The following is a 23450-nucleotide window of genomic DNA, read 5'->3' on the forward strand; positions in this document are numbered from 1 at the left end:
AACACTTGTGAACTAGACAGCTTTAGCACAAACAGCTAAGTAATGACGCGTTTAGAGGTCAAAATAAACATGTCCACCACTCAGAATCATTTTGTTAGTAAAAAAGGGGTTATTTGGTCAAAAATTTATTCAAACACAAAACACAAAGATGATTAATTTTGCACCCCCAAAGAGACAAGCAGAGGAGCGCGTAAAGGTCAGATTAAAGATTTCCACTACTCAAAATACTTTTTTTTAGTAAAAAAGTTGTATTTGATAAAAAGGTTATTCAAAAACAAAATTGGATGATTCATTTTGCGCCACCTTCTATACAAATAGTATAGAAACAGACAAGCAATGGAGCGCGTGAAGGTCAAAATAGAGATTTCCACCACTCAAAATCATTTTTGTTTTAGTAAAAAAGTTGTAGTTGGTAAAAAAAGTTGTATTTGGTCAAAAACAAAATTGGATGATTAATTTTGAACCCCTAAAAAGAGAAGCAGTGGAGTGCGTAAAGGCCAGATTAAATATTTCCACCACTCAAAATAATTTGTTTTAGCAAAAAGGTTATTCAAACCCAAAATTGGATGATTTATTTTGCGCCACCTTATATAAAATAGCCTTCCCAATGTTTTTTTTTAATTGTGATCAAAAATTTTGAAATTTTGATGAACATTTTTCTATTTTTTCTAATTTTTGTATAAAATTTTAAATTGGGACTTAAATGATTTTTGTGAATGTTACAAACAAAAAACCAAAAATTGTCGAAACTTTTGGAAACATTGAAGTGCTATAGTTTCTTCGCATCCATACATACACACATACATACATACATATTCACGTACCTTCATACGAACAATTTAAAAATACTTATTCACTCAGCCAGCAACACATTTGACTTTGAGATCTATTATGTTTTAATGTTATTATGTGCCATTATTTTTTATTGCAACGACAAAAGCAACATTACACAAACATGTAATAGCAACAACATAAACTACGGCCTAAATTCAATTTACGATGCATGCAGGTCATAAAAAATATGATGCAATTTGTGGATTTATGCACAGTGAGTGTGAAAGAGCTTGGTGACGTAGGAAACGAGGCAAATGTGTTGCCACATGACGTCAGAAGTAGTGTGAGCAGCAACAAAATTATCAAGAAGATTTTAAAATGCAAATGCAAATAATTTTTCAAATGACGTTTCGCGATGGCGTTTTGTTTACGCTCTTAAACACGTAAGCTTTTTTACTTTTTGTTTTTGCTACAATACAGACGAAGCTAAGGTGTCACCGCCTCACCGCTTAAGCTGTGTGTGTGTGTGTACAATTGAGTGTAAACTTGCAATTACCGCTTTGAGTTTATTGAAGTAAGCCATAACTTAGATACTAAATAAAATTCACTGGCAGCTTTGAGGCGAATCTCAGGAAATGGGAAATCGGAAGAGTGGAAAATTGTGTGTTTTATTGACACATTTCGGGGCAGAGCTTTGACTGAATGTAGAGGCGGATAACAAACGAATTTTTCTGGCTTTGCGGGCGAAATTCGAATTTCCAGATCACCATCATGAATCATTCATCTCACCTAAGAATTGCAATCGGACGAGCGACTGCCAGAGAAGAGCAGATTTGTGCGTGCAAATTTGACATTTGTGCGCATAAATTTTTAAAATGATTAATGAGCTTTATTTTCACGCACATATTTGTTGTTGCTACAAGTAAAGATATGTTGTTATGTTTTCTTATCTAAGCTACTTTGTGATCAATTCACTTTAAGTTTTCAGCTAAAATTTCTTTTACAAAATTCAGTAAAGTTGATTAAATATATTAGTAAGCCTGCTTGCAATTTATTGCTTACACAAGCATGTCTACAAGCTTTCGAGCTGTTGTTGTTTGTACATAATTTGTTATTGCGCTTCAATTTCAGCATCACAACAGTGCTTTCTCGATTTTGTCAAGTTCCTAGTGTTTTTGTTGCTGCTTTCGCTTTGAAAATAGTCAAATAGGTGCAGCAGCGCGCGAATTCCGACATCCTCATATATAATTCTTTTTTAGAATCCATTGTTTTTGTGGTTTGCATTGCTGTTTGTTAATTGCTGTGAAGGCAGTTGTTTTTGTCATCGATCATCGAGAAGGCAATTACCGATATTTAGCTGGGGTGTGGTATGAGGAAAAATCATTGTCCGCACGACACTGTCGCGCCGACTATCAGTAGAAGGCGTGCGGCGGCGGGGTTGCACGTACATATAAATGAGGCGGTTGCATTATGGAGCGTCATCCCGGATGATTGTTTACTGCCGGTTAATAGGTAGAACTTTGTTGGTATTAGTCTCCTGATTACGTTGGGCAACGTACAATTACGCTACTAAAAAATTCTTTTGATAATTACTCGATGCTACTTCGATGCGAAAGTAGCCAACTGTTTAATCAGAATTAAAAAAAAAATAATAAGAATAAAAGTATTGGGAACGCAAATAATGCATATAATTTTCAATTTCAATAATTTCTTTTTATAAAACTGTAATTCACTCCGCAATAAGTCCAATTCTAGTTCAGGTTTCAAACTTTGTACAAGATTTTAAAAAATCAGAAAAAATTGCATCGAAACTCTAAAATTTTTAATCAGTATTAAAAACAGCCGCCGTAGCTGAATGGGTTGGTGCGTGACTACAATTCGGAATTCAGGTTCGAATCTCGGTGAAACACCAAAATTAAGAAAAACAATTTTCTAATAGCGGTCGCCCCTCGGCAGGCAATGGCAAACCTCCGAGTGTATTTCTGCCATGAAAAAGCTCCTCATAAAAATATCTGCCGTTCGGAGTCGGCTTGAAACTGTAGGTCCCTCCATTTGAGGAACTACATCAAGACGCACACCACAAATAGGAGGAGGAGCTCGGCCAAACACCCAAAAAGCGTGTACTCGCCAATTATATATATATTTATGTATATATTAAAACCAAACAAAAAATCGGTACGCCTCTTGAGGAATCTCGGCTCGAAAATTTAGGGGTTTTTCAGGAATATTTTTTGCAATAAAAAAATGAGAAACGTTATTTACATTTTTTTAGCTTTTTATTTAACTAATTTTACATATAAAAAAAAATGTTTCATTAAAAAAAACATTGGAATTAAAGCAAAAATTTATTTTAGATTTATAAATTTTTAAATAAAAAAAAAAAATTATTTTAGATTTTAAAATTTTCAAATTAAAAAAAGAAAATTTATTTTATTTAACTTCTTTTACATACAAAAATGAAAAAAAATTCTAATTTTAAATTAAAGAAAATTTTTTTAGATTTTTAAATTTAAAAAATTTTTTTTAGATTTTTTAATTTTTAAATAAAAAAAAATTTCCTTTTTATTGAGCTTCTTTTACATACTAAAATTTAAAAAAAAAAAATTGGAATTAAAGCAAAATTTTTTTTAGATTTTTAGATTTTTAAATTAAAAAGAAAAATTTCTTTTTTATACAAAAATGAAAAAAAAAATTTTACGTACAAAAATGAAAAAAAAATGTAATTTGTAAATTAAAAAAAATTTGGAATTAAAGAAAAATTTAAATTTAAATTTTAAATTAAAAAAAAAAATTCTTTTTTATTTAACTTCTTTTACATACAAAAATGAAAAAAAAAATAATTTTTAAATTAAAAAGAATTGGAATTAAGGAAAAATTTTTTAGATTTTTAAATTTAAAAATAAAGGTTTACTTCCCCATTTGCAGTAAAATATTTGAAGACGTTTATAAATAAATGAACGCAGTGGTGAAACCGAAGTTAACAACTTTGACAACTCACTCGGATGATGTCCAAAAAAATATATATAGTGTCCTCTCTCTTAAGCGGATACCTGAGGTACTGACAAATTTATCCGCTTATGGGAGGTGCCCGCTAATGAGAAAAGTGTAAAAAAGTTAACAATATGTTAAAGAAGGGTTGTCCGCTGTAGAGAAAAAATTAAAAAAAATGTTAAGGATACAAATTCGGCGGTTTGCCTTTCGAAGGCCGACCGCTGTTAGCAACAACTTTTTCTATCATTTTGTGTCTCATGCCCGAGGTGTCGAACCTGTGCACTATCGAATGGTAGTCATGCACACCAACCCTTTTGACACGTTTGCACTTTACCCGCCCTGTAGGAAAATAAACTGATTTTTAGTTTCATGAATTTCTACCAAGGTTTAAAGTCCAAGTAGCTAATTTTTCATTTGAGTAGATTACACGGCGTTGGAGGAGTCGTCAAGTGACACAATTATGCAGCTAATCTAGAAAATGCAGTCGATTTTTTTCAACTGCCGCATATGCGCAATGTAACACGAGTTTGTTTTAAGAGTTCGGTTTTTTGTGCGGGGCAATTTAAATTTATTCAGCGAAAATCAAGCATTGAAAGCTGATAATTACGGGTTCATGCCAAACGATTCAACGGACGCCGCCAGCTTTACTTTTTACCTACTCGCGCGTACACTTAAATACAAATAATTGTTGGAGATTTTGTGATTGCGCCTTTTCGCTGCTGCAATCTACTCTAACACTTTGTGCATGCGAGTGTATCCGTAACTGCCGAGTAGTTGGCCTTCGCACGAGCTACAAATGTGCAGATTGAAGTGAAGTGGATTTAGGTGGGTGTTTGAGCGAAGGTTATACATACGTACGTATGTATGTATGTATAAACACTTTTGCATTAGCATAACATTTAAGACTTTGACCGCAGAAAATTCGAAGCAAAAAATAAAAATAAAAATGTAAAGTAATAATAAATTATGATAAAAATTTAAGAGCAAGCAGCTGTAATCAAGTTTTTGTTGTTGATTTAAGTCGAGTTACACAAGTTGAGCTGGTTGACGCAACATGCACTAGTATTTGCATTACAAAATCGGCTGTTTACTTTGCGCCGTAAACACAAAAAAAAGAGGCAAAAAACACAAAAAGTTGCCAGCAAGAGTTAAAAAATAAAAACTTCAACAGCAACAAAAATCTCGCATTTATTAATGCTTATAATTCAAATAATAAACAAGCGCATGAGAAGCGTCAATTAAGCGATAAAAACAACGAAGTAGATCAACGTCAAACGGTGTAAATTTCTGCGAATTCTGATGATGTTACGTATTTATTTTCCGACGCAATTTCTAAATGAATATACATACATATGCATGTAGCTATAAATGCACGTGTGTGCGCACTTATTTGTCGTTTGAACTGCTATCAGTGTATAAGTTTCCCATTGGAACTTTACTGTAAACGAAAATACGCGGGAATTCCATTTCTTTTTTTTTTTGATTGTTTTGTTTTTCGAAAACGAAAAAATCCCATAAAAATATTTACTTCACACTTTTTTCCAACGTGCGGGATAAATACGAAAAGCGGGGCAATAAAGAATCTGTGAGTGCTAATATTACTCATGCGCCCATGCCGTCATAACTACATAGCGGTCGAACTATGATACATTAGCATATACATGTATGTGTGTATGTGTGTATGGATGCATGAGTACCGATTCCTTTTTTGTTTTTTGCAGGCAAATGTTGCCGTTTTCGTTTTTGCGTTTTGTGCGCGCCCGTCCCGCTTGTGACGCCGCGATCAATGGAATTGAGCGTAACGATGAGCAACTGACAGATAAACGCGTATGGCATACATACCTATGTACGCACATACACACATGCCTATGTGAATGGGTTGGCTGTTGCGCATAAGTGCGTGTATACGAAATCAAGTCAAAGTCAATTGGCAATCTAAAGTGTATTCTTACGTCGTCGTCATTGTTGTTGGCGTTGAAAGCGAGCGAATAAAAAAGATGTGCGCGCCTAACGTAGTGAATGTAGTGCTCTCTCATCAGGCTACGCTCAAAAACACACACAAACTCATTAAACATACATGTGTGTGTGTGTATAAATTAATTTGCTATTTCCGCATTCGCTAGCAAACGTCAGCAAAATTAAAACAAATACAAAAAAAAACAACATTTGCACAGCACAGAAATAGTAATAAAAGTGTCTTTCTCAATAAAGTTGTTGTTGTAGTTAGTTTGTTTTGGTATGTATGTATGTATGTATGCTTACATGTATATGTATGTACTTGTACGCTTCATACTCATAAGTGCCCGAAGTGTTTCAGCAGTCATAACATTAATAAAGCACTATCAACAACACAAACAGCAACAAGTTATCTGGGGAAAAACTAGCAACAATTATGAAAGAGCGAAAGAATGTAAATAACAACCAGAACTGCTGCAAATACTTATAAAGTAGTATTTGTATAAATAAAATAAAAATACAGACACCCTTTTTAAAAACTATTTGAAAAAAAAAACGCGAAATACTTTTACAAAACCAAAACAAAGGCAACTTTAAATACAGCATAGGATTTGTAAAATAAAAAAATATATCAAAATAAATTTTTCAAAGCATAAATTCCACTAAGACTAATTCTCAAAAGGTCTTAGTGATAATGCAAAAGTAGAAATTACAAGTATTTTGTGTGCTTTGGGTAGCTAAATTGTCAAAGTCTGCTCACTACTTTCAGGGCATATGTATTTATAATGAAGGGGCTAGGGGTAGTTAGAATTAAAAAAACAAAATTGGATTTTTTTGCATTTTCTTAAAGTACAATATAATATCTTAAAAAAATTGTGTGAAAAAGTGAAGTGAGTCCGACAAATACTTTTCGAGTTATTCAACAATTAACAAAGGGCGCTCGGGCGCTCCGGAGCCTTCGAGAGCAAGTAACTGCAAGCAACCGACGATAGCAAAACTTTAAATGCGTTTTTCTCAAAACTAAGTTATTTAAACTAGTGATCACTGTAACTTAAAAACCGCTTGGTAGATTGCAATAAAATTTATACTGCTTTTGAAAAACATAAAAAAGTCGTGCCTGGATTTTTTTTTCAAAATTTTGATTTTTTGTAAACAATTAATTGTCGGGGTTTTCTCGAAAATCTGAAAAATATTTCCTGAGGCCGCCATATTGTTAATTTTGAAGAAAAAGCTGCGATCAGGCACAAGATTATCTATTAATAAAACTAACTTCTCTTGTGCGATTGATTATCGAAAAATCTTCAAGGACTTGTGATGATCACCGCAAGGGACTTCTGGAAAAACGGGCTCCACACAAACAGCGATAACTTTTAGAATTATTATTTTTTTTTTTTTTTGAAATTTTGCTAAAGTCAAGTCTAAACATGATTTATCAATGCTATGTTTTTATTTTTGTAAAATAAAGCCATTGACTAGCAAACAAAATGATTTAAAATCATAATTTTTTCGGGCCTCTGACTACCCCTTAAGCAAATACAAACAGAAATAAAAATAAATCAGAATTAAATTAGTCGTCATAGAAAATTGTAAAATTGCGTTACTGAACATTTAATTTGCATTAATAAAATACAATTCGAATTGTTTCACAAATACGCGTTGGTCTCTGTAGCCTGGATATACTTCCATGACGACGGACAAACCGAAAGTTATGCCTCGTAATTGGTACGAACTCTAAAAGCTATGTAAAAACATTGCAATGGAAAAATCAAAATCATTTTCTTTTATTTAGCAAAAAAGTTGAGCAAAAACAAAATTGGATGATTATTTTTGCGCCGCCTTATACATATGCACCAAGAAGCACTGCAATATTTCCTCCTTGAAATGCACCTTTGTTGCACCTTCCGACTATTTTTTAAATCTCGATCGATGGCAATACTTTACCTAATCAGCATTTTCACTTCTATAAAGTAGTTAAAAATGCAATGATTCATGGATCGCGTGAAACGATGAGGAGTTCCGCCGATGTGAAAATCGTGTGTTATGCAAAAGATGAGAAAAACTCGTGGCAAGCAACGGAGAGCACTTGAAAATTTTATTATAAAACTCCTTTTTCAAAACAACGCTTTTACTTTTGTGTACACACTCATAGCCTATTGTTGCGCTGTTCTTGTTGTTGTTGTTGTAGCAAAAGATGAGAAAAACTCGTGGCAAGCAACGGAGAGCACTTGGAAATTTTATTATAAAACTCCTTTTTCAAAACAACGCTTTTACTTTTGTGTACACACTCATAGCCCATTGTTGCGCTGTTCTTGTTGTTGTTGTTGTAGCAGCATAAACATTCCCCATATATGCACAGGGAATGCTACTGAAGTGACAGTCCTTGATCGGATATAAATTCGGGTCATTCTGGTAACTTTGCGCCGACTGCCGTGGGAACGCCCATTGTAATGCCGCATGGGAAACTTGTTCCGATCTGTCCTAAAACCAGTATGAGCTAATTAAACTTTTTTAGAAGATCTCTGATTTCCTCAGTGTTGCCACCTTACAACTCCTTAAAGAATTGCCTACCTAGAATGACGGATCTCTTTCTGGCTGGAGCAGGTGGGTAGCACAGAAGATGCAAAATAGTCTTTTCATCTTCTTCATTTGGGCAGGTTCATCAATTTTGCTGGTTGATCCGGCATCTTTCGTTCGTTCACTATTCTTATAAATTTCTCAATTTGCATGTTTGTGTACGCCTTAGGAAGTTTGGAGCCACGCCTCGCTAGTCATCGACGCTACACTTCCTTCTAGTTGTTGCAATGCCCTAAAATCCCTGCTACTTTTGAGTGAAACTACTTAGTCGCCTCGTTAAGAGATTTTCAGATTTCAAGTTCTCGACTGCTTTGAGCGGAGTTTCAGGTTTGAGTTGTTGTGGCATAGAATGTGAAGACATTCCACAAAATTATGCTGGCAAATTTTCAATCAATTAGATGAAGTTTTTGTAAAAAAATGTTGACAGTGAAATAAATCAGAACTATAGTATCTACAAATGTATATGTACACGTAATGGATATGTAGGTTATAAACAACACGAGCAGTTGCTGTCCTTGTGCATGGAATACGGCTGCTATACGCTGAAGGTTATGAGTTCAAATGCAGCAATCAGAATGCAAAATATTTGTTCTAATAGTGGCAACACCTCCGCAGATAATGAAGGAAAATAAATACAAAAAAATACTCATAAATTCCACCACAGTGTCAAGGTGGTATACACTACACTTCAACAAGTGTGTTTACGCGCCAAACCGATCACCTTTTCGTTGTAATATTTTTAATATTTAATATTTTATTTTTAGGACTCGGGCATATTTTTATTAGCATAAGTAACATTACTACTTAAAGAACGGGCGCAATGCCAGCTAATAATTGAACTGCGAGAGGTTGAAAATACTCTTCAAGGCCACCCCACCTCGCAATGAGATATTTTTTGAAAAATTATTTATGAAAAGCCAAAATCCTGTAAACATAATCAAAGCGGCCTCAAGGCCTGCTAGGGCAGATAATCGGCATCAAATGCTTGGCTAGTGCGCATTTTCCGCTGATATGCTGTTAGTCGCGCTAATTATTGGTGATCGTACACGATGGATGTATGTGTGCGTGTATGTATGTATGTACATACATCGATGTAAATGTAGTTGGGCAATTTAGAAAACACTTGCGGAGTAAGAATTTTTGATTCAAGGTACATAAATTTTGGATTTGAAAAAACAAAAAACAATAAACAAAATTTTATTGACTATTTTATTAAAAAAAATTTAGCGCCAGCTGTCGCCAAATAGGCGTAAAATTCTGTTTTTTATTAGCTTTTTTTGTTAAATAAAAAAAATTATTTTGAGTGATGGAAATCTATTCTTACACCATTACTCTGCGCCATTGCTTGTCCGTTTGTGAAGTGCAGCTGTTTAGTTCTCAAGTGTCAAATATGATTGACGTATGACGCCATTTGCAAAAAGTTTAAGTCTTCCAAACTCAATAGGCTGATTAATTTTGCGCCACCTTGCATAGCCAACTAATAATAATGTTAATCCAACTAATTGGAGCAGAAGATTGAAACGCAAAAAACCCAGGATTATTTCAGTAGAAATACTCAACCACTTGAACAACAACAACAGAATCACACCTGAAGTGTTGTATGTACCGCATATTATAAATCGCAAAAAAAAACAAAATTGATCGTTCGTTAAAGTTAGTAAAAAACTAAAAAAAAGTTGAATTAAAAAAAAATTTTAAATAAAAAAAATTTTTATTTAAAAAAAAATTTAATTTTAATTAAAAAAAAAATTTTTTTTGAAAAACAAAATTTTAACTAAAAAAAACCTTGCATAACCAAAAAGTACATTTCACGTAAGCTCTATTTTTCATTAAAAATGGTAGTTGTGTTAAAAAAAACAAGAACAACAATTTATGATTTTGTTTTATAAAAGCGAAAACTGTTTTGAAATAAGACGGTTTTCACTCACTCCCTTCTGTAAGCCTAAGCATTTAATCTCTACCTCATATTTTATAAGAAACTCGCGTCTAAATCCTCTTAATGAAATTAGTGATTTGGGAGTAATCTTTGATTCCACCTTTAGGTTAGGTTAGGTTAGGTTAGCCTGGTTGGCAATAAGCTACGAGCGACCTTTTGGTCCCTAGCGATACCACATGGAGACCGACCTCTATGAATATCGAAAGTAGACATCATGTAGGATATCAGCGCTTTTGGCGAATCTAAGCAGAGCTGGGAGATCCGCTTTTGAGACGTCCTCCAGGCCCTCAAACAATGGGGCTCCCAGGCATTTTAAACGCGTTTTTAATAATACCACCGTTCAGTTTCTTAAAAAAAAAAAAGAATTGGCTTATACACTTCTATTAAGTGTTTGGCCCAGTATCTGCTCCTGATTGTGGCGGGCGTCTTCATGTTTTTTCACAAATGTTTCATTTTCTTAGTCATTTGACTTTTGTCATCGTCAAATCGTATTTTACACTTCCCTTTATTCGGCGTTTGGCTTCCGATTTTAAGGATCCATACATTTTAAAGTCACCATTTACTTCGTTAATACGGTCTAAGCTGGCCATACCAGGCATAATGTCTAAGTATGCCGTCTTTATTTGAAGGCCATACTGTCAGTGCCACAGCAATAGACTTGAACGCTTTACAATGAAATTTCTTTATTTTGCATTCAGTTTTAGCCCTTTTGCATCACCGCTCGAAATGTGCGATGTACTCAAAATTCCTTGACAAAACTTTTGCTGTTTGTGCTAATGAAAAAAAAAATGTTAGAAGAATACCAAAATTATTCAACAAGAAAAAAAATTATTGCGGATTATTTCGTTCTTGGTGATACGAGAGAGTTTTTGTGCGCGGAGTATTCCATCGAATGGTGCAAAAGTGTTAAGCTTCACTGATGCGGTTCTTCCATACAATGCAAGGTTTGCCTTACTAAATTGAAAATCGTTACAAAGTAGAAGAAGTATACTTTCGCTCGGCTCTGTTTTCGATAACATAAATGGGACAGTTGACGCGCCTTTAGCCTTTACTCTTAAAGCGCATTCAGTTTCACAAACCTCAGAAAAAAAGTCCGGAATATTGATTTACTTTTCCTAGACGGAGTTAAAAGTCGCTATGCCTCGAACGCACCTTTAGTTTGAATATTGAATGAGTTTAAACAGATTGCAAGTTCTTTGGGTTTTGCTTGTTCGCTATTTAAATGTAATTTCAAATTAGCGCTTAATGCATTTTTTTGAATATTTGCAACATATTTTCATACACTTTTTGCTGTTAGTTCTATGTAGTCTGTAAGAAACCTTCTATTTCTAGATTTACTAAATGAATAAATAAATACCACATGCGCGATTTTGTGCTTCAAAACAACGATTTGGTATTCTTTCAAGTTTCCATTTCAAGTAACCGCATCAGAGAACATTCCGCCATGTATCGTGCTATTATTTAACTATTTCCCCTTTAAATGTGTCAAAAGGGCGAAGAACTGAATCCATGCAAAATTTACAGGCTGATCAACAGAAATTTTAGCTTGTCCACCACAACGCTCACCACCGAATATGCCCCGCTTTATCTGCGGCTAATGGGTATATACATTTGTGCTTATAGCGGGTGTTTTTTTGAGAGTTTGTGAACTTGAAATGATAATACAAAAGAGAAATATTGTTGAAAGGGATTTTTTTTTTGTATTACTAATCTGATCGATTTTTTCATGGCATTTATTTCTATTTAAAGCGATATTCGGCATATGGACGTCACGCCTAGAGTTACATGGTGCATTCGGTCATTTCAATTTTTGACTATTTTTTCCAATACATCCGGAAATCTGGCCATGTGGCGTCAATGATGGCTTGCATATTGCAATAAATCGATTGCTAAGCGCGCTGTGTGGCAAGTGGCGTTGTCTTTTTGGAATCAAATGTCGTCGATGCTAACTCTAATTTTTGGAAACAAAATTTCAGTTAGTATGACTCGCTATTCACCGTAATGGCAGCTTCTTTCGCATTTCGAAAGAAAGAAGGGCCAAAGATGCCGTCAGTGCTTTATGAACTTTCCGAACAGATTCCTTTTTTATTTATTTTAATTTACTTATTTTTTTTAGTACAATAAATTTCCAAAATTTGGCGTTAAACGATTCATGCTAACTTGTCAAAGTTTAATGAACACAACTGCCAACACAGTTTGCCATTCTCAGCTGTCAAACCGCAAGTTATCGATATCGATAGTTCTCATGCAGCTAAACAACAAAACACCCTATATGTGTAATAGTCATATGCCATTTCTGCTCCATTTGTATATTTATTTATGCGACACGGCTGCGAGTTATCAATTTAGAACGTGGCCGGCATTCAAACAATGGCGTCACCCCTCGAGCTTCCTCCAAGCTCTTTCACACCAATCAAGTAGATCTATTAAGTGCATGTGCCTTTTAATGCAGCCAGGCATATAAATATTTACATACACACATACATATATATATATTATCATATACACACATATGGATGCATGTATGTAAGCTCGCTATTAATTTATTCACGCCGATATTATTTCCATTATTGTTGTTTGTTTAATTACGAAGCAGTTCACTTAATCAGTTTTCTAACACCATCATACAAGATGTATATATGTACATATGTATGTAATATTGTATAATTGAAATCAGAGTACGCACGTAAATATAAATATTTGTTTTTGGGCTTCTAAAGTAGGTCCCAAAATATGCGCCTGCTTGTTTATCACACACATACAAATGCACATAGAAGCCCACTGGCCCGCTGCTCGTTCTCTTGATTGACTGTCGCCGCCTAATCAGAATCGCACGCGTAATTTTTTTTTTATATTTTTTTTTTCACTATTAAAGTAAAAAATCATCGAATAGCGACGCCACGTCTACTTGAGACGCAGTAAAGAAGCTAATCGAGCGAAAGAAAAAAATACTAAAAAATTAAAACAAAAATGTAAGATGATGAAATAAATTCAGACTTTGCTACTTTACTACTTTGCTATCATATTTTGCTACTTAAAGTACACCGCTTCAAGAGCGCATCAACGCTTTATCAAAGCGGAGTGTGACTGCCATTTGACTCGAGAACACCTAGGTGTGTACATACATACATATGTATGTAGGTATGCATACACACTTCTGTATCTATAAAATACATACCTTCGCGTTCTTCGCGCGTGGCTTTTCACCATTTGTCTGGGCAAATAATTTGAAACATTCTCACAAACAAGCTCGCTACGCACGCCACTCGCACACTCGCATTCTACACATGCACATGCATACGTCGCCGTCAGATTAGATAACAATTTGCGACGTTATAGAAATTTTATTATTATTATTGTAATTACGGGTACTAGAATTTCTACATATTTTTTTCCTCTAAAGTTAGTTTAGGTTGAGCCAAGCGTCTGCTTAGCTTGTGATTACTTTGTGATTGTCGCGGCAGAGCGTGCTTCGAAAACGACAATAGGAAAAATATGTTTATATTTATACAAGGTGGCGCAAAATTAATCATCCGATTTTGCTTTTTGAATAACTTGTATTGCTAAATAAAAAAAAAAAATATTTTGCGTGTTGGAAATCTTTGTTTTGAGCTTTACTTCGCACCATTGCTTGTCTGTTTGTCTGCTGTTTGTATACAAGGTGGCGCAAAATAAATCATCTTATTTTTTTGCATATTGTTTTTATTAAATAAGAAAAACTGATTTTAAGTGACGAAAATTTTTATTTTGAGTTTGTTTTTATTTTAGTTTGTTTGTATATAAGGTGGCGCAAAATTAATCATCCACTTTTGTTTTTGAATATTTTTGTTTTTACTAAATAAACCAAAATATTTTTGAATGGTGGAAATTTCTATTCTGATCTTTACGAACTCCATTGCTTATCTGTTTGTCTGCTGTTTGTATACAAGGTGGCGTAAAATTAATCATCCTATTTTTTTGGCATATTTTTTTTTACTAAATAAGAAAAATTGATTTTGAGTGATGAATATCTTTATTTCGACCTTTACGCATTCCACTGGTAGTTTGTTTGCAAACAAGGTGGCGCAAAACTAATAATCCAATTGTGTTTTTGAAGAACTTTTTTACTAAGTAAAAAAAAAATTATTTTGAGTGCTGGAATTCCTTATTTTGACCATTACGCACTCCATTTGTTATCTACTTGTATACAAGGTGGCGCAAATTTAATCATCCGAATTTGGTTTTGAATAAGTTGTTTTACTGAATAAACAAAAATAATTTTGAATGGAGAAAATCTCTATTCTGATCTTTACGAACTCCATTGCTTGTCTGTTCGTATACAAGGTGGCGCAAAATTAATCATTCAAATGTGTTTTTGAGTAACTGTTTTACTAAGTAAAAACAAAACAGTGACTTTGAGTGTTAAACATCTTTCTTTTGACCATTCCGCCCTCCATTGGTTATCTGTTTGTATACAAGGTGGCACAAATTTAATCATCCATTTTTTTAATAAGTTTTTTTTACCAAGTAAACAATAATAATTTCGAATAATTTCGGTGGATATCTCTATATTGACCTTTATAATTCAATGTAACTAGATTATCTACTTTTACAAGCTTAAATCTCAAGCCGTAATTAAAAAGCGGGAATACCCATACAAAATTATCCTCCCGAAATCCGAAACAATAAAATAAACTTATATTTCCGTACAACTTTGGGTTTTCTGTGCTATCGATAATTATTGTGTACGAATGTTAGGAGAAACGGCAAAGTAAAAACTATATAAAATGGACGCCAGCAAAGAAAAGAGGTTTCTAATAAAATTTGTGTTAGCCGCTATTGCTGCTCTTTGCCTTTTCTTCATAATATTCAATAATAATTAGACAAAGCAAAAACACTAAAATATTTCACTAAACCAATTTCTATGAAATCTTTTAGAGCAGTCTTGACAGCTGATTGTCAATTTTGCAGCGCATCTGCCATATGTGAATGGGTAGCCTAATTTTGTGGATTTTCTGCTAATCACTGCAAACGTGAACGTACTTTTAAGCGTTCCATTGCTTCTTTGTCGTGTCACAAGTGTCAAATATGACTGGCATACATTGCCAAAAAATTTAAGTTTTCCGGTAGGGTGATTAATATTGCGCCACCTTGTATATACATAAGTAGGCATACATAAGTAAGTCTATACAAAATAAAAAGCTAATCGACGACAGCAACAGCAATACGAAGTGCGCATAGTTTGTGTTAATTCGTACGTCTGTATAATAAAGGAGGGGGTTGTAGTAGCTCGTCCAGCCCGTAGCTATGTATGCTTGTATGTATGTTTGTGTATATGTATGTATGTATGTATGCGTGTGACTTTATTAGCTCCCATTAAAGTTCGCGCTTGTCTGTACGTCGACTTATGTTTGAGTAACAAGCAAGTGCTTTGAAAATGGATGGAAGGGGCTGCATGTGACCCAATTTCGTTGGCAATGAAGCGCGTAGCATTGCGCCAAATTTTGTTTTTCGGTTTTTAGGTCATATTTTTTTTGTAAATTTATGTTGAATGATTTTAAAGGCGGCATGTCATAGTGGAAACAATTTCCCAAATTCACTTGTTTGCAGTGTAAACATTAATAAAAAAATAATACAATAATAAAAAAAAAAAATAAGGCGCCTAAGAAAAAAAATGGTATTATTTAAAAAAAATATTATTTTTTATTATTTATGTTAAATAAATACTTTTTTTCCACGAACTTATTTGCTTTATCTTTTTTTTTTTGGATATTTTATACTCACTTGTTTTGTGGCGTTAAGGAAAATGGCACCTCAATGCTGTGTGATGTTGTACGGCGGCGGTCACCACCCATATCGGCGAGACGTGCGAAATCCGTGTCTCGTTCTTGATCGGCCAGTCGAGCGGAGCGTCGTGATTCCAGCAGACGCACTTCTTCCAAACGTTTCTTTAGCTCAATGGGTTCCTGTTTAACGCGAAAAAAATGTCAAAGATATTAAATTTCCTTTTTAATTTTAATTTAATTAATAATTTATTAAATTTAAAAAATGTACGAATTGCAATTTGGGTATTGGATAGTAAATTTTGTGTTTGACTCTTAATTTCAAAATTTTTCCATATGTGTGAATAATAGTAATGCAGAAAGTAGTGGCGCAAAATTAATCATCTTATCGGACATTTTTTTGTATTCTTAATTTTTGCAAATGGCATTTTACGCTGCAGCTGCTGAATACAAATATACAAGCTGTAGGGTGCGTAAAGGTCAAATAAAAAGTCACTAAAAATAATTTTTTTATCTTGTTATTGCGCCACCTTATATTTGTTTGAGCTTTGAGTGTAAGATTTTGAGTGAGCGGTTAGACACGACGCTAGCGGCAGCTAACCCAAAAGTAAGCTGCAGTGGAATAGTTATATAAAATTTAAATTTCACGTACTTTAGTGAACTTACAATAATTTTGTGCCACATTGTTCACAAATTTTTCTTTGTTATTATTTGATAGTGCAAAAATAGGCAAGCTGTGGGGTGCATATAAGTCCAAATAAAAAATCACTAAAACTCATGTTTTTTATTAAGTAGAAAATCATTCAAACGCAAAATTGGATGATTAATTTTGCGCCACCTTGTATATAAACAGTCAAGCAATAGATTGCATAAAAGTCAAAATAGAAATTTCCGTGACTCTAAATAATTTTTTTATTAATTAGTATATAGTAAAAAATTATAAAAAAAACATTGGATGATTAATTTTGCGCCACTTCGCATAAGTAGGAGTACATAAAAAATTGCATTTGTATATGTGGCCTCGAGGCTGCGAAGCCGCTGGGCCAATTTTTATACAATAGAAAAAAATTTATAGTAGATAAACTGTGTTTGCAGAAAAAAAGGCATTTGCTAGGCTGAGTCAAGATATTTTTAAAAATTGTACTTTGAAAAAATACTAAAAAAATTATAATTTTATTTTGGCGGCAAAGCAAAGCAGGCTGGATGTTTGTTTTTATTGTTGTAGCAGCATAAAAGTTCCCCATACATGTACGGGGAATGTTGCTGAAGTGTTAGTCCTTGGCTGGATGCATAAAAAATCCGGGTCGTTACGTTAACGTAGAATCGACTGCCGTTGGAGTGGTCGATTTTTTGCTGCTTAATAATAATTTTGAGATTTCAGCTAAAATTTTATTTATACTTCACATCAAATTCCATACGCCACAGTTACTTTCAACTAGAAATTCAGTTGCATTCTCATAATTGCAGCCGGGGTATGCAAGTTTCGCTTTCAAAATTATTTGCCGAAAAGTGGAAAGAAACTTTCTCAAACCACTTTTCGCGTTTGTAAAAATCTAAGACAGCAAAATGAGTTAGAAAAACACTTTAATTGCTACACCATAAATGACGGCACTTTTTTGCTTTTTTGATGGTCAAAACAGTAATTTTGGCCTTGTAAACAAATTAAGTCTACACTCACCTTTGAGGCCGACAGTTGACGCGCTGTTTTTATAAAATCACGCGTATATAATTTTGAATGAATTCTCAAGTTTTGCGGTTTAGTAGTTGTTTTCTTTTTATTCCTTTGCGGAGGATTTTGAAACGAATGATTTGTTTATTTTGCTCGCTTCAATTTTACTGAATTATTATGCACTCTTTCTTCTACGCTGCATTTAGATTTGGTGCGCGCAGGAGTAACTTTACATTTTCAATTTTTTTTAAGTAATCACAAACAAGTTTTTTCTCAAGGCCTTGAGACTTTTCCTATTGCACTGTAGCGTAATTTTTAAACACACTTTCACGTTTAGTATATTTTGCTGATTTTTTGCACTAATTTTTTACTTAAATCAATTATGCAGCAATCGTGTTGTTGTTGTCGTTGTTGTAATTTAGCTGGCCTTAACAAAGAATTTATGCTCTACAATGTCGCCTCGCAAAATGTGGCGTAGAAGAATTTCGTTTCTGATCAAAATCAAAATCAGAATCAAAATTCTGTAAAATATCTATGTGCGATTGTGTGTGTGTGTATGTGTGCCTGTGTAACCTCCCAATTTGCACACATTCGCTCACTTGTAAGCTATTTTGCTAATTTTTGTCGAAAATTTGTGGGTTGTTGTCGCGAAAATAGCTACAATTCTTTACATCAGTTTAATTTTAAATTATTTTCACAATTTCTGCTACTTTCTTTGTTTTTTTTTTTTTTTTTGATTTTCCTTTTGCGTTTTTATAAATTGCGTGCAATTAAATACCATCACAGCGCAACACTAACGCACAAATTTAAATTATTTGCCTTATTTTATGTGAAATCTGCTGCTGTGACTGAGTGAAGCGCATGTAAATGGTGGTGTTGTTGTTGCTGTTATATATTGCGTATAATTGCTGCACTTGCTGTTGGTAGTGTTGGCTGGCTATTGGCAATGCCAGCCGAGTAGGCAAACGGAACCGTGTCAGCCGAGAAGTGGCACACAGGCATGCATGAACAGCACACACACACACACACACACATGTGCGCACTCACGCATACAAAGAAACCACCACCACCAAAGCTCAGCCCCCAATGCGCATGAAGCACCAAGCTGGCCAAGATGATGCGAAAAAAGTTACTATCAATTGCCTCTAAGCGGCCAAACGGGCAGGCAAATTTAATACACACACACACCTACATACATTTACAGGTACATACGTACATGCGTATGGCTATGAGAAATTTGAATGCCGTTGCAACTGTTACGCCTGCTCTTGCAGAAATGGTTCATGTTGCTTTTGCCTGTCTGCCTGCCTGTTTGTCCGTCCGTTTGTCGCCTTAGCCTCACAGAATCTTGTGTGACTTTTAATTGGCACAAAATGCCGGCCGGTAAATGACAGCGATAAATTGTGGTGCGTTTGCGTGTGTGTGTGTGTGTGTGTGTGGGCAGGTTGAGCTCTTAGTTAGGTGCGTCAGTTCTGCGTTGCATTTTTGTTTTTTTTTTTATATTTTGAATGTCGTGTATTTTTGGGTGTGCGCTAGCAATTTTGGGTGACACGGTCGTGTGTACTGTGTACTGTGCACTGCTTGCTGTTGCTATTGTTGTTGAGCTTTATTTTTATATTGCACTTGTAACCAAAAAATTAGGCTAAGCGGCGCCACCAAGCAATTGCAAGCAATTGGCTATTTCACTTGCAGCAAAAATTTTTGGCGAAAAGTAGTTGGCACAGATTTCAGGCAATTTTTTAGGTATATTTTTGATTGTTTGTGTCACAGCAGAGGATTTCAACAATTTATGTTTTAAAAATTGAGGTTTTGCCTTTTCAACTCAAAATAATTTCACTCGTTTGTTTATTTATTTATAGTATTTCTAGAGTTAATGGTACAGGCAGTAGGAAAAATTACAAAATAGAATTTTTTTTGTTTTTGGTTTTTAGTATAATGCGCTTAAAGGTAAATTCCTATTCCTAAATAATTACAAAATAAAAATATTTGAATTATTAAATTTTTTCTTAATTTTTTTGACAGCTACTAAATAATTCGTTTATGGGGGTTTTTACGGACTAGCACTGGTTTTGTTTTTGTGTTTTTTTTGCCAGATTACCAAAAAGATTTATATAAAATTTAATTAAATTAAATTGCTAGAAAATTTTGTACTTGCAATAATCTGCTGGTACTACTACAGGTGGTCGAGTGTAATTTCAACAAATTCCTTAAGTGCCTTGCAGAATTTTGAATTTGAAAATATAACAAACAAACAAAAAACGTTTTAAATTTATTTATATCTTTTTTATTATTTCTATATTATTATTTTTTTATTTTATATTAGGCATAAAATAATTTTTCCAGTAGAAAAGCCTCAGAAAAGTTCCAAATGAAAAGTCACTCAAAATAATTTTGTTTATTTAGTATTTATTTTAATTTATTCATTTGCGCCACCTTGTATACAAACAGACAAGCATAAAGTTTTCCTTCACTAGTTTTTTATCAGTATACAGTAAATAAGTGAAAAAAGGAGTGGATGGTTAATTTTGCGCCACCTCGTATACAATCTCCATCTTTCTAACTTTTTCCTATCCCACATTTTGAATTTTGAGCAGTTATACTGTCTAATTCCCGCCTATTAAACTTTCGTGCTTCTGCAAATTTTACATTTGCCCACATTTTTTTGTTTCAAATTTTCCCCTACTGTAAAGCACGAAAAAAAGATACTAAGCGCATTGATTTATGTACGCTCTGTGTGTGTGTGTGTGTAGGTGCATGCATATTTTAATTTTAAACTCGTTATTAATCTAATTATAGCCTCTGACGTTTTTAGTTTTGTCTTCAAATGGTGAGCACTAAAATCTATTCAAAAATTCTTTTAAGTATAGCAAATCAGCTCGGTCGCAAGTTTTGCGTTTTTCGACCAATGAAAATCTCACTTTTTCTAAGAACTACCAAATTCTTGTATTTATGTATGTCACCATATACCTACACATACATACATGCATACATACGTCTGCATATTTGCAGGTCAAGTTTTATGTTCGAACTGTTCACAACTATTTTCCGCTTTTAATTTTTAATACTTTGGATTTATTGCACATAAATATTAAAAATTTTTTGCTCTTCCGTTAATTGATTTATTTTGGTTGCGCTTTGCATTTTTTTGAGTGTGTAATTTGAACTCATTTTTTCCACTTACAATTAATTTTTTCTTAAGTTTCCTTTACACTTTTGATTATCTTAGTCACAGCTAAGCGTGCATTAACTTTTTGAATTGCCGCAGCAGTTTTTTGTAAGTCTTTTATTTTCAATGTTTGCACGTAATATATAATTTTTTAACACCACAAGTGAACTGGCTCAAGTTTGGTTGCACTCTTTTGCGTTAATTGCACTGCATATTGATATTTTTTCTGCACTTTTTGAAATTAGTTTTTCTTCAAGTTTCACCGGTGAGTGTTTGCTCAACAATTTTATTATTGTTATTAATAATTTTTTTTATATTGCTTTTCTGTTTCTCAAATAACTTTATATTTCTTCGTATTTTTACTTTTTCGAAGCACACAAATTTTCAAAATTTGTTAACTGTTCTAATCTTATCGTGCCACATTTTGCCTTTAGTCGCTTTAAAACTGATTGAATGTTCAGTAGCTGCGTTGTTGGTATTTTGCAAATGCAGCTATCATACAAATGTCTATATGTTCGCAAGATGTGTGACAACACCGAGTATTATAATATTTTGGAAAAAAGAAATTATTATTTATTCAAATTTGTTTTGATTTTTTATTTTGAAGCGCTTCGATGCAGCTTTATGAACTCGATTTTTCACTTCGCTTTTTTTTCTAATTAGCGCACTTTGTTTACATTTATGGCTTTACTCGCGTACGGCCAAAGTACTACTACCACAAGTGTTTGCTCGCCAGCACCAAATAACCAGTCAGTCAGCTAGCAGCAGCTAGTCTGTCAGCGGACAAGTAGCCCGTACGAATCGTAAATAGCTTTAACGCTGTTCTTTGCAAAAACACAAAATACACAACGTACGATAGCTTTGAAAGCACACACACACATACGCACACCTCTCTCGCACTGAAGACATGTATGTATATATGCACTCACTAACACTTTGCTAAATACGCTCACCCACTTTGGGCTGATACAGAATACATAAATACGTATATATGTATGTACATACTATATGCACTGTTATGTACGGATTGGGGCTATTATGAACGTATGCTCCGGCCGAGTGTCAAAACGAAAATACACTTTATTGCTTATTTTATTATTTCAATTTTGATGCGTTCCGAGTTTGCTACGTTGTTGCTTTGACGTGTTGACGATTCGCGCGCGCATTTAAGAATGATTCTATGACTGCACAAAAGTCAACTATTAGCTGATGGCTGGTTTCGGGATTATTTTCTATCGGTATTGGTATCGGCAAGCTGATTGCCGCTCATACTCTGTGTGCCCAATAGAGGCGACGTTGCGCTCGAATGTTACGTTTTAAGAGGTTCACTAGGCCGATGCGCTCTGAATTGGCATGTTTCGGCTCTAACACAACCACACTTGTTAAAGGTAATCATTGCCACCACCACCACCACTGCCACACCACCGATGAAGCGACGGCATTTGGTGAAGTGAGCAGCTAAAACTACCACCGTCAACAACAGTGCGCGGTGCGCTCTCCGTTGCGTTTGATTGTAAAACACTGCTCGCGTCGACGTTGACGCTCAATGTAGAAACAAAACAGCAGTTGTTATATTGGTGAGAATGCGAGTGTATAGATATTTTCGCGGGTTTGTTTTTATTCCGTCATTTGCACAGCTCAAAGACCAAAGTCATCCTCCCGCTACGTATCGCAGAGCGATGTAGCGCGCTCTCCTTCTGTTGCTCGCCATACGTTTTACTTTTCATGTCGTTTGTTTATCTCCTTCTTCGCTTTTCAGATATAAAAATTTGTATCTTCGTATTGTTTTCATGTGTTGAAACGTTTTTACTTCATACATATGTACATACAAACGTGTGTATGTTTGGATTTTCTTTGTTTTCACAATCTGAGTAGTTTTTCCCCGATAGCGTACTGTGTCTGCTGGCGTCGCTCTTGCTGCCAAATGTGCAGACGTCGACGTCGAGACAACGTATTTTCGGTGTTGATGCATGTATGTATGTATGTATGCATGTATTTTGATTTCGGAGTTAGCAATTGGTGCGGGAGCCCCAGGAGTCAATATGTTTGTTTCTGTTTTCGCTCGTTTCCCGCTATGTGCGCACACGCATTAACAGCGGCAACAACATTATATGGAATACATTTAAGCATGCAAAGGATTCAAATGCAAGTGAATGTGTGTGTATGAATTTGAGCTTTTCGTGTGTTTGCTACTTGTTCGCACAGGTAGTTGCGACCCACTGCCGACCGATATCAACATCCGCTCTCCTTCGTGCCAGGCATTCGCTGTGTATCTGCCAACCAACCAGCAAACAAACACACTCTCTCATGCATTATACGAAAATCGGAAAGCAAACATACTCGCGGTGGGATCACTTCGTTCAGCTAGCGGGCTAAGAGAATTTTTAGCTAAACTTTTAAGAGAAATTTTCAGCATACGAAAGTGAAATTTGAGCGTCGAAATAAATGTTGTTCAGCAGCAACAGCAACAACAACGATTGCTCATCCAAAACACTCGAACAACCGGCTAATTATGAAAGAAAATAAAAATAGAAACTCAAGCAAAGTAAATATTACTTAAAGCACAGCAAAATGCCGGGAATAACAAAAGGTGAAATGGCAACAAACCCACAAAGAAGCATT

At 34.5% G+C, this 23450-nt stretch overlaps 1 protein-coding gene across 11 annotated transcripts in view; it reads right to left on the minus strand.

The window, feature by feature from the left end:
* LOC128865346 (uncharacterized) overlaps window positions 1-22272 on the minus strand; it is a 149938-nt gene extending 127666 nt beyond the window's left edge. For 3 of the 11 annotated variants that reach the window (XM_054105665.1, XM_054105675.1, XM_054105578.1), the window contains exons 1-2: window positions 17672-20627; window positions 15995-16176 (exon numbers count right to left, since the gene is read on the minus strand). In XM_054105665.1, the coding sequence (XP_053961640.1) occupies window positions 15995-16065 (71 nt within the window). In that variant the 5' untranslated portion in view covers window positions 16066-16176; window positions 17672-20627. The other 8 variants (XM_054105624.1, XM_054105646.1, XM_054105635.1 and 5 more) reach the window with 8 other exon arrangements.
* Window positions 22273-23450: the final 1178 nt, after the last annotated feature.

The sequence above is a fragment of the Anastrepha ludens genome, chromosome 2 (assembly GCF_028408465.1).
Source record: "Anastrepha ludens isolate Willacy chromosome 2, idAnaLude1.1, whole genome shotgun sequence".
NCBI classification, from domain to species: Eukaryota; Metazoa; Arthropoda; class Insecta; order Diptera; family Tephritidae; genus Anastrepha; species Anastrepha ludens.